This window comes from Capricornis sumatraensis, chromosome 1, assembly GCF_032405125.1.
Source record: "Capricornis sumatraensis isolate serow.1 chromosome 1, serow.2, whole genome shotgun sequence".
Taxonomy (NCBI): domain Eukaryota; kingdom Metazoa; phylum Chordata; class Mammalia; order Artiodactyla; family Bovidae; genus Capricornis; species Capricornis sumatraensis.
This window is the reverse complement of record NC_091069.1, coordinates 84,583,310-84,595,416: the sequence shown is the minus strand read 5'-3', so window position 1 is coordinate 84,595,416 and position 12,107 is coordinate 84,583,310. Positions and strand designations below refer to the sequence as shown.

Sequence of the window (12,107 nt, the reverse complement as noted above, 5' to 3'; positions counted from 1 at the left end):
TCATTTGTCGTAAGACACTGCTAAACAATTGTTATTCTGCACAGAAAAATGAAGGGAAGTCTTTATTATTCCTGTTTCTTTATAGAGTAACCACAGCCAGAAAATAAGGGGTGAAAAAGAAAACTTCACAGATACCTATTTTCTAATAGAGTATTCACACTGTCAGCTCCCCTTCTCAACTTCACTGTCTCTGTAACTGATGCCATTCTCCCCTGGACTGATTTAAACAAGTATTTATAAAGCACCTATTACATGCTTCTCAATGAGGCTTAACATTAAGTCCTCTCTGAATCATCTCTCTCCATCCCTGTACTTCTCCACAAAGCCCTGTCAAATTTCTCTCCAAGATGCTTTTCATCTATCTGTTCTTTCCATTCTTCCCTTCTGTTTGCCTTCTCTGACCCATTCCCATTGACCTTCCTCTTCGATCTCTGTATAGCTCTCTAGTACAGTTCTGTGAGTCCCTGGAGGTCCCTGGGAGCTCTTTCTGAGAGTCTGAAAAGTCAAAGCTATTTTCATAATAATACTGAAACGCTATTGGCCACCTTTCACTGCGTGGACACTTGTACTAACCGTACAAAAGCAGTCATGGTAAAACTGCTGGTGAAGCGTTAGTTGTTCAGTCTTGTCTGACTCTTGATGATCCCACAGACTGTAGCCTGCCAGGCTCCTCTGTCCATGGAATTCTCTAGGCAAGCATACTGGAGTGGGTTGCCATTCCCTTCTCTAGAGGATCTTCCCAACCCAGGCATTTCAGGAGGATTTTTTACCATCTGAGCCACCAGGGAAGCCCAAAACTACCCATGCCTTAGCACAAATCAAGGCAGCAGCCCCACAATGTATAGCAGTCAACTGTATTCTTCGCTGCTGCGCACTCACTGGGAAAAAAACAAACCAGTTTCACTTAAGAATGCCCTTGTGGAAGCATCATTATTAATTTTATTAAATCTTCACCCTTAAACACTTATTATTTTAATATTCTATTTGATGAAATGCATAAAACACTTCTACATTCCAAGTACACTGGTTATCATCTCAAAGAACAGCACTGGTGACTGAGCTGCAAACTGGCCTAGCCACTTTTTCCACAGTACACTGTTTTTACTTCAGAGACCCACTGACTAACTGTGATTATTCGTGTCTAGATATCTGACATTTTCTTGAACATGAACGAAATGAATTTGTCAGTTCAATGAAAAAACCAACAGTTTGTTGCAGGGGATGCATTTGGCACTTTCAAATAGAAACCCGAGTCTTGGAAAACTTGTATCTACCATTGATACTTTAAGACTTTTCTGATGAGATGAGTGATGATTTGCGGTACTGTGTAATGAAAGGTGGCAACCTTGGGAAGGTCTGGATAATGTCGTGAATCCATATTTTTCAGTGAACAATGCATGATGTTAAAAAAAAACATACATGGGTAAAAATGATCTGTTTAAAATTCAAGAGAGACTAACAATTAAGTGTTTTACCATAACAGTAGGTCTTAGATTCTACTTTATAACTAACTTTTAATTGTCAAGTTGTCAGAGAAGGCAATGGCACCCCACTCCAGTACTCTTGCCTGGAAAATCCTATGGACGGAGGAGCCTGGTAGGCTGCAGTCCATGGGGTTGCTAAGAGTTGGACACGACTGAGCGAGTTCACTTTCACTTTTCACTTTCCTGCATTGGAGAAGGAAATGGCACCCCACTCCAGTGTTCTTGCCTGGAGAATCCCAGGGACGGGGGAGCCTGGTGGGCTGCCATCTATGGGGTCGCACAGAGTTGGACACGACTGAAGCGACTTAGCAGCAGCAGCAATTGTCAAGTTGTAGAGAAGTATCAGAGAAAAATACCCACAATTATCTGAAAAGGCTAAAAAAATATTTTCCTTTTCCAAAAAAATATGTGCCAGAGACCAGATTTCCTTTACATGTCAACCAAAACAAAATATTCCAATAGGCTAAATGAGGGAGAAGGGAATGGCTACCCACTCCAGTACTCTTGCCTGGAGAATCCTGTGGACAGAGGAGCCTGGAGGGCTGCTGTCCGCAGGGTCACAGAGTCGGACACAACTGAAGCGACTTAGCATGCATGCATGCATGCACTGGAGAAGGACATGGCAACCCACTCCTGTATTCTTGTGACATCCTGTCACTCCCTATATACACAATTTTACCTGGCTTCTAAGAAGTTTATAAATTGGTCCTGCCTTACCTAGCAAATTTTACTTCTCCATGCTCCTGCACATGGGTCTTCCATGTTAGTCAATCCTCCCTTTTAGTCTCTAAACCTTTACTCCTATAGTTATACAGTCACTCCTCTTCTGGAAAGCGTCTACCATTCCCTCCTCTCTCCCTGTCTCCTCCAATCTAAACTTTCTCTTCCTAAGGGGCCAGAGGCAAAAAGGACAATGTCTCGAAGGTGAGATTTAAACTATCCGCGGCACATAATCTTTCTAAATTGTGGATCACTACATTGTAATTTATATATTACACAGAAACTGTACTTCAATTTTTTTAAGAAGTTTGCATTTTATAGGTAATGAAGGAAAGATTCTTTGAACAGAAGGTGGATGATTTATACAGAAAGAACTTTCTTACCATCTCAAGTTTTTAAGATGATCTTAAACAAACTAAATATATGTCTTATTTGGACGTACCTAAATTTACGGTCACATCTAAAATTTTTCCAACAGATTTTTAGGATTAAAGGAGGCAACACATTGTCACATGAAGAATCCAAACCTATAACCTCAGGTCAAGGCAGCTGGAAATGAAACACGGCACCTTCCAGCTGCACCTCCACCAAAAAAGAACTGTAAAAACAAAGCTAAAACAAACATGAGCTCATCTCTCAAATCTAAGGCCTTTTGGTACTGGTGAACAAAGTCCTCTTCCTGATTTGAAGTCCAACTTAATCATATTTTCAAAACACAAAAACCAGTATGTAACAGCTACGTATTTTTTTTTACTAGTTACTAAATTTCTTTAGTTTAAAATGACAAGAGTATTCTTACGTGCATGTAAGCTATGAACACTGCTTATTATGCAGAAGATACATTAAGCCTATTGTCCTAATAATAATCTATAATGTTTAATTCAGTCTGTACCCACTGTGGCCACAACTGTAGGTCAAGCCTGATATCATCTCCACTTTAAAACCTGCTGTGATTTCTCCAAACCAGAAATAATGTTCTCCCTTCCTCTAAACTTAGGTAGCAGCACATGGTTTCTCTCATGCCGGTTCATTCATTCATTCCACAAATATTTACTGTGAGTCTAATACATGTTAGGCACTTTTCTACGTTCTGGGGATACAGCCGTGGACAAAACTAAACCACCAGCTTCTTGGGCTTACACTCTGGTGCGGGGAGGAGGGCAATAAGCAAATAAATATAAGGTGACGCGTGCCACAGTGAGAATTAGGGAGAGTAAGAAGCAGAGCTGAATCTTTTTATAAAGCTAATAAAACTTCAAAGTTCAGGCCTCCTCACTCTCCTGGGCCTCTAAGAGTGCTGAGAGCTACTGGGACGTGGAGGGTGTTGCTGGGGAGGAGAGGCAGGGTGGGTGGCATCCGGAAGCATCTCTGCTTAAATGCCTGATGAGCCCTCAGAAGAGAGGGACCTGCCTCTAAGGTTACAGCATTTGCTGGGACACCTTTTCTAATTCTAAATACTCACTTTCACAGCAAACATTTTATTCTAATGTATTTGCTTCCTCACTGAGGGTACCCAAATAACTGTATAAAGTTCAGGCCCTACAAAATCTGGACACATTCTGGGTAAAGACAGAGTGCGGAGGAGTTGTTTTTTATAGGATCGTAAGGAATGGACACATTAAAAGGTGACATTTGAGCTGACATCTGAGGGAAATGAAGAGGCAAACCATACAGATACTGGGGGAGGGGAATTTTCAAGCACAGACAGCAAGTGCAAAGCCACTGAGGCAGCAGCAGGAGGAGCAGAGCAGGTTAGGAAGACAGCAGCAGGGGAAACAGCAAAATACAATAATAAATATTATGACTGACAATGAACCATTACTGAGTATTAGGTGACAGGCCCTGTCCCAAATGGGGCTTCCCTGGTAGCTCAGACGGTAAAGAATCTACCTGTTCATGGGGTTCTAACTAAAACGAACATGGAACAACAGACTGGTTCCAAATTGGGACAGGAGTATGTTAAGGCTGTATATTGTCACCCTGCTTATTTAACTTATATGCAGAGTACATCATGCAAAATGCCTGGCTGGATGAAACACAAGCTAGAATCAAGATTGCCAGGAGAAATACCAATAACCTCAGATACACAGATGACACTACCCTTATGGCAGAAAGTGAAGACGAACTAAAGAGCCTCTTGATGAAAGTAAAAGAGGAGAGTGAAAAAGCTGCATTAAAACTCAACATTCAGAAAACTAAGATCATGGCATCCGGTCCCATCACTTCATGGCAAATAGATGGGGAAACAATGGAAACAGTGGGAGACTTTATTTTTTGGGGCTCCAAAATCACTGCAGATGGTGACTGCAGCCATGAAATTAAAAGACGCTTACTCCTTGGAAGAAAAGCTATGACCAACCTAGACAGCATATTCAAAAGCAGAGACATTACTTTGCCAACAAAGGTCTAACTAGTCAAAGCTATGGTTTTTCCAGTGGTCATGTATGGATGTGAGAATTGGACTATAAAGAAAGCTGAGCACCGAAGAATTGATGCTTTTGAACTGTGGTGTTGGAGAACACTCTTGAGAGTCCCCTGGGCTGCAAGGAGATCCAACCAGTCCATCCTAAAGGAAATCAGTCCTGAATATTCACTGGAAGGACTGATGCTGAAGCTGAACTTCCAATACTTTGGCCACCTGATGGGAAGAACCGACTCATTGGAAAAGACCCTAATGCTGGGAAAGATTGAAGGTGGGAGATGGGGACGACAGGATGAGATGGTTGGATGGCATCACTGATGCGATGGACATGAGTCTGAGTAGGCTCTGGGAGTTGGTGATAGACAGGGAAACCTGGCATGCTGCAGTCCGTGGGGTCACAAAGAGTTGGACACGACTGAGCAACTGAACTGAACTGAAAGAATCTACTTGCCCTGCAGGAGACCCAGGTTCTATCCCTGGGTTGGGATGATCCCCTGGAGGAGGAAATGGCAACCAACTCCAGGGTTCTTGCCTGGGAAAACTCCATGGACAGAGGAGCCTGGCGGGCTACAGTCCATGGGAGTCACAAAAAATTGGACATGACTAAGCACCTTGGACTGCAAGGAGATCCAACCAGTCCATTCTAAAGGAGATCAGTCCTGGGTGTTCTTTGGAAGGAATGATGCTAAAGCTGAAACTCCAGTACTTTGGCCACCTCATGCGAACAACTGACTCATTGGAAAAGACTCTGATGCTGGGAGGGATTGGGGGCAGGAGGAGAAGGGGACGACAGAGGATGAGATGGCTGGATGGCATCACCGACCTGATGGACGTGAGTTTGAGTGAACTCCGGAGTTGGTGATGGACAGGGAGGCCTGGTGTGGTGCGATTCATGGGGTCGCAAAGAGTCGGACACGACTGAGCGACTGAACTGAGCTGAACTGGAGCAACAGACACACATGTGCAGACGCACATGCACGCACACACACTGTCCCAAATACTTTTTTACACATCTCCATTTTACAACTGAGGAAACTGAGGGACAGAGAGAAGGAATAGGTAATTGGCTAGTGGGTGGTGAAACCAGGTAGTCTGACTCCAGAAACTACTCTTAAATCACTATGCTGTGCTATAGAGAGGTTGGTTGTCCAGTTTATGAAGTGTCAGGACTATCTCTCTGCCAGTAAGAGATTTAATGTGCTAGAAAAGGGGAAATCAACACGGTTTTGATCTCAAACTATGACAGCTAAAAGTAGGCTCACATTTTATGCCCCTGTACATAAAGTACCAAGTCTTATCCTTTTCACTATTACACACACAGTTCCTAGAACCTTTCCTTTCATATTACAGCTATTCAATGTGGGGCAAGTGTTAAATGGACTCTCATGAGAGAATGGCTAATTATTCATTCTCAATACAAAACAATTAGATGTACTTTTGAATTCTGGAGGTAAGTACCTCTTTAGGGAATCAGAGCCTAACAAAATCAGATAACCTGTTTGTATCTACAGAAATTATTCAACAATCTGTTCCACTGTCACTTTCCACCTCAAATAAGTACAGAAGTGAGAAAACTCAACCTTGATTTATCTCACTCTATCTTTCTGAAGTTTAAGACTACTTCCTCTGGTCCCTCTCGACTTTGTTCTCCATCCAAGTAAAAAAGACGGGCATAGCCCTAGATACTCATGTTTTGTTTTCTTTCAGCTGTTCTTTCCTAAATGCTAAAGGTCTTCACGTCTTAACTGAGTTTTCCACAAAAGTTCTTACAAATCCTGACTACAATGAAAGAGTGTCTGATGGTATTAACTGGAATGCCTGAAAGACTGCAGAGTTACAAACAAGCTGACACACAATCCACTGAACACTTGAACATACAAATTAATTTCCTGATTGCACTATCCCGTCTTCAGTTCTGCTCCCGTCAGCTTTCAGAGACTCTCTACACAGATCATCACATGAAAGCTACCCTGGAGCGCAGCCTCTCTACAGCCTCTGCTCCAGAGGCAATGACTTTCCAACACACATAGATAAAATCAGTATCAACATTTCCAAAGCATGTTCTACAAGACACTAGTTCTAAGGATAAGCAACTCGAATTACAGAGAAGAATCCCAGCGTTAAGTAAGTCTGGAGTTTGCTGGCTTAAGCATTGTTTACCAGGTTTGTTTACCGTAGGACTTCCTGGTCTTTGGCATAACTCATAGTACTGCTTTCCTTGGAGCATCCTGGTCACACTTTGGAAAACACCTATGAAGTCCAGTCTGAAGACACACATGATGCTAAGGCTTCAAGACTTACCAACTGAGTTGGGACATACTGTAGCATCTGACAAAAGAGGGCTATGAGGCACCTTTGGAGAAAGATGTAGTCTGTGAAGAGGTCAGCTGGAGACAAGGAGCTAGAACTCAGGAGAAGGTACAAGCTGGTGGCATCTGGGAGTGTCCACAGGGACCAGGCCAAAGCCACTGAACCAACCGAGATGCTCTCTTAGAACACATGAAAACCGGTGCCTCAAATTCACCTTGCCTCACGCTATCTCCAGCTTTAGTCTCTTCTCTCTAGCTGTAAATCTAGAAAAACATCTGGACACAAAGACTCTAAGGGTAGTAAAAATACAAATTAAACAGGAAAACTGCCTGAGAAAAATAGCATAATGCATGTGGAAATCATATTAATGTTAACAAATGTTGGTAACATGATATGGTATATAACTACCTAACCTCTCCAAGAAATCGCTTTCAAATGACAAACCTACAGCTCTCCAGTCTTTTCTTTCTTAGGATCATGGACCTCTTTGAAAATGTAATAACACCAAAAGCCATCTCTCCAAAAAACACACAAACATACAATGTTAAGTCTATTAATTTCAGAGGATTTCATGGGCCTCCTGAGGCTCAATCAAAGAGCCCCTTTTGGCTGTCAACTCACAGGTCCCTAGGTAACTCCTGCTACAGATACTTCATCTGACAGATAAAGTCCGGAGTTACAAGACATTTAAAAGTATTATGGCTGTTCTTTTTAAATTATATGTTCATGTACTTTAAGACAGTGCAGTGCATGCTAAGTCGCTTCACTCGTGTCTGACTCTGTGCAACCCTATGGACTGCAGTCATAGGGGAGCCAGGCTCCTCTATCCATGGGATTTTCCAGGCAAGAATATTGGAATGGGTTGCCATGCCCTCCTCCAGGGGATCCTCCTGACCCAGGTATCAAACCTGTGTCTCTTACATCTACCTGCACTGGTAGGGGGGTTCTTTACTACTAGCATCACCTGGGAAGCCCAAGACAGTGCAGAGGAAATGTATTATCTGTATTTTTTTGGTCTCAAAAAAAATTAAAACTTGTTGACTGACATAAGTCATTTAACACCACAAACAGAAGGGCACAAGATGGTAATAATACCTTCAAACCAAAACAGCTCTGAGAGGCTAAATGATTTTACAAGGCTACAGAGCTAATAAATTCCAGCTCTTTCACATCCTGCTGCTGCTGCTAAGTCACGTCAGTTGTGTCCGACTCTGTGCGACCCCACAGATGGCAGCCCACCAGGCTCCTCTGTCCCTGGGATTCTCCAGGCAAGAATACTGGAGTGGGCTGCCATTTCCTCCAAGGCATGCATGCACGCCAAGTCACCTCAGTTGTGTTCGACTCTGTGCGATGCCATAGACAGCAGCCCACCTGGCTCCTCTGTCCACAGGATTCTCTAGGCAAGCATTCTGGAGTGGGGTACCATTTCCTTCTCCACTTCCACATCCTAGCTCAATACTTTTTAACCAAAACACACCACCTTAAATATAATAAGCATATTATTACATTGCATAGGATATAGCTTTCAAAACAAAAATCCCTTAAAATACCAACCCTGTAAGAATGACTGTACATAATCAGGCCTCTAACTTATTTACTTAATCGGATCATTCCATTTTTAGCACCTAAACACTGATAAATTAGGAAGCAAACTACTAACTTTTGAAAAAAAATCCTTTAAGGCACTCCTCTCTAATTAACACAATTTGCATAAACAAGGAAAGTCAAAAGAGCAAAACAAATATCAAAAAAACAATCTGTTATCTTTATAGCATGAACATGATTATGGACAGACAAAAATACAAATAGTTTAAGCTTTGGGTTGTCCAGCAAACCGGGGATATGATGCCAAAAACCACACAGTTTCTCCGTTTTGGGTCCCTGGTACTAGAAGAGTCTGGCAGGCAGGGATCAAGCATCTATTATCTGATGTCCACTTGGCAGACTCTACAAAAACAGTGAGGCCTGGCTGCACAGCAGGACTTAGGTATACTAACTACTACTTAAGGATCCTCTCTGACTCAGAGTGTGGCTGCAACTAACTGCTGAACTAAGTTGTGTGCCTCTGTGTCTTCACTTCGATAATACATGATCTGCCCATGTATTAAGTTACGAATTAAGAATGCAGTCCCTAAAGCAAACTGATTCACGTTCTGGCTTGGCCACTTACCATCTTTGACAGGTTACTGCAACTTCCTCACGCCTTAGTTTCTTCTACTGCAAAATGGAGTTAATAACAGTGTCTACTTCCACGGGTTGTTGTAAGATTAAGTAAGTTAATACAGGACGAAGTCTTAGAGCAGTGCCTGGGAAGTAACACTCTATAAATGTTAGCTTCTATTATCATTATTTTAAACAGATGACAAAATTAATCAACTTATACCTGTACTGCACTTAGATGTCCTGAGGAAATTACAGGCCTGAATTTTTTTTTTAATCGTGTGGCTTAACTACCAGCTGTTTTTTTCTAAACACAGTAAGTACATGGCCAATTATTCTTGTAAAGAACTGATAAAGAACTTACTGTCCACACCGCCACCTAAGACTGACACATTAGCCAAGTTTCAGTTAACTTTTCATCTCAATACAATAAGACTTCCTTAACCAACTCTAAATTACCTGGATTCACTCACTCCAACTTTCACAATCACTACAAATTCCAAACACAGTAACATAATGGTTATTCTTACAGTGGCCTCCTAACTGCTCTTCACCTCTGTCCCCCATCTCCACCCCTCAACACTGCAGTGATAAAGCTTGTAAAAATACAAGTCTAAATTCACTCTTCTTAAAACCCGGCAATGACTCTTCATTGTCCTAGGGAGAAGTCCCACCTCCTCGGAGGACCTATTAAGAGGCCCGCTCAATCTAGGGCCATTCTCCCTCTCTGGCTACTCAGGCCATACAGGCCTTCTTTCAAATCCTCACCCTGCCCTTGGGGCCTCCAAGCCTTCCCAGATCATGCTCCTTCTATCTGGCATAATCCCCTCTCCCCAGTGCCTCTGACTCCCCTGAGGAGATGTACATGCTCTACTAGCCCTAATCCTAATCCTCTCTTCTCTGCAGCACAAAAGGAAACTGCAATAAGACAGTTATTTAAATGGCTGTTTACTGTTGTTCTTGTCCAAAAAATATAAACAAGTAAGACTTTCGAAGACCGTCCCTCTTTCAGTGCTACAACCCAAGTGCTTAAACACACAGTACCTTATATACAGTGCCAGCCTGCTAAGTCTCTTCAGTTGTGTCCAACTCTTTGGGACCCCATGGACTGTAGCCCGCCAAGCTCCTCTGTTCATGAGATTCTCCAGGGAAAAATACTGGAGTAGATTGCCTTTGTCTACTCCAGGGGATCTTCCCCAACCAGGGATTGAACCCTCATCTCTTATGTCTCCTCCAAAGGCTGGCAGGTTCTTTACCACTTGAGCCACCTGGGAAGCCCTTATACACAGCAGGCATGCACAAAACACCCGTGCTATCCATGGAGAAAAGCAGTGAGATAAGTGGGAAGGGAAAGCGACTCATTCACGAAACAAGACTTCTGCAGAATACCGACTGCATTGTGTTGCATACCTAAGTTACCATATGCATTACAAGTGACCTCAAAGTAAAAATCTTCTGCTTAAACGTGGGCAAAACAAAGTTAAGACTCAACTTTCCAAAGTAAACTTAAGTTTCTCTATGCATCCTCAGGTGTTATGTGAAACACGAGGAGTTCCACTTCAGTTACCAGTAAGAAGATACACAACCAAATCAAGACTGCTGCCACATTTGGCATGAGCGTCCTCTTGGCAGCCTCTGCGAGGCCAAGAGTTGAGCTGGCCAAGGAAGCATGATTTATCTCCCACATTTAGAAGTGGTCCCTCTACAACAGGAATGCTGTGCTACTAATGGACTTTGAATTCTAACCTTGTCAAACCAGTACCTCCCCTAAGTGTTCAAGTCACTTAAAAAAAAAAATGAGAGAGCTGAATCCTATGTGTCACTGACGGAAATAAGTTTAATAAGGCATTACAATCCAATTTGAGATGGAGAAAAAGTTGCTCTTTCGAAAGAAAGGGAGAAAGGAGTCATGCTAACCAGATCTCTGTTACAAAAGAAAGTCATTACTTGTAAAATTGAAAGAAACTGGCCTGCGGATGCTAAGAGACGAAAGGTGGATGACACTGCCCAGAGTAATGACCATCGCTGGGCCTGGTGGGCAGCAGACGCCAACCCAGCGCGGAATATCCCGGTCCGTGCGGAGCACGCAGGTTTGACACACGCCAAACCCCTGCCGTCCGGCTCGTCGCACTGCCCCTGCCAAAGCAACAAACGCGCAGACCCTCTCAACGCGGTCAAGAGCAGAGCTGCCGCCGCCGATCAGCGCTTCCCGGGAAACGCGCGTCCGGGGCAGATCCAGGTAAGGACGCGGGGGTCTCGGGGTTAACCGTCTGGCCCTTTGTTCGCTGCACAGCCGCGGAGCCCCTGGGCGCCCGCCGCGCCTCCTCCCCCACAGCTCTCGGGCGCCGACAGGCAGGGCGGACTCCGGCGCCCCGGCTCGCCGGCGCCCCCCGCCCTCCCCGCGGCGGGTCAGCGCCCCGCGGCCTCGGCGGCGCGCGGCCCCTCGCCCTCACCTTGTAGACGTCGCCGTAGGTGCCGCTGCCGATGCGCTGAATCAGCTCGAAGTCCTCCTGCGGGTTCCGGCGGGACAGATCGAAGCCGGGGTTCATGGCGGGCCCCGGGTGCCCCCCGCCTCCCTCCCGGCCAGGGGAGGGGGGGCGCTCAGGGGGCCACACGGAGAGTGGGAGCCGCGGCCGGCCCCCGGCTCCCCCCGGCGGTCACAATTGCCCGGCTCCACGCTGCGGCCGCCGCCGCGGACGACAACCACCGGCCTAACCGTCCCCGCCCCCCGCAGCCCGCCGCGGCGCCGAACCCGGGTCACACCCACACGGAGCGGAGGACGCTCGCAGCCCCTAGCTCGGGGTGAAACTCCAACATGGCTTCCGCCTCGGCCGCTCCTCCCCCTCCCCTTACTCCGGCTCCGCCACCCTCCTCCCCTTTTCCCGGCTCCCGCCCGACTGCGCAGCCGCGATCCCGGAGGGAGCGCTCCCCGGCCCCGCGCGCAGCCCGCCCCTTGCGCGCTCCGGCTCCGCGCGCCTGCCCGGCGCGGGCGGGTGGCCGGGCCCTACCGG

The 12,107-nt window shown here is 45.2% G+C and overlaps 1 protein-coding gene across 3 annotated transcripts in view; it reads right to left on the bottom strand.

The window, feature by feature from the left end:
- MAP4K3 (mitogen-activated protein kinase kinase kinase kinase 3) overlaps nucleotides 1-11,645 on the bottom strand; it is a 187,361-nt gene extending 175,716 nt beyond the window's left edge. For all 3 annotated transcript variants that reach the window (XM_068976745.1, XM_068976738.1, XM_068976754.1), the window contains exon 1: nucleotides 11,550-11,645. In XM_068976745.1, the coding sequence (XP_068832846.1) occupies nucleotides 11,550-11,645 (96 nt within the window). The remainder of the gene's footprint in view (nucleotides 1-11,549) is intronic.
- Nucleotides 11,646-12,107: the final 462 nt, after the last annotated feature.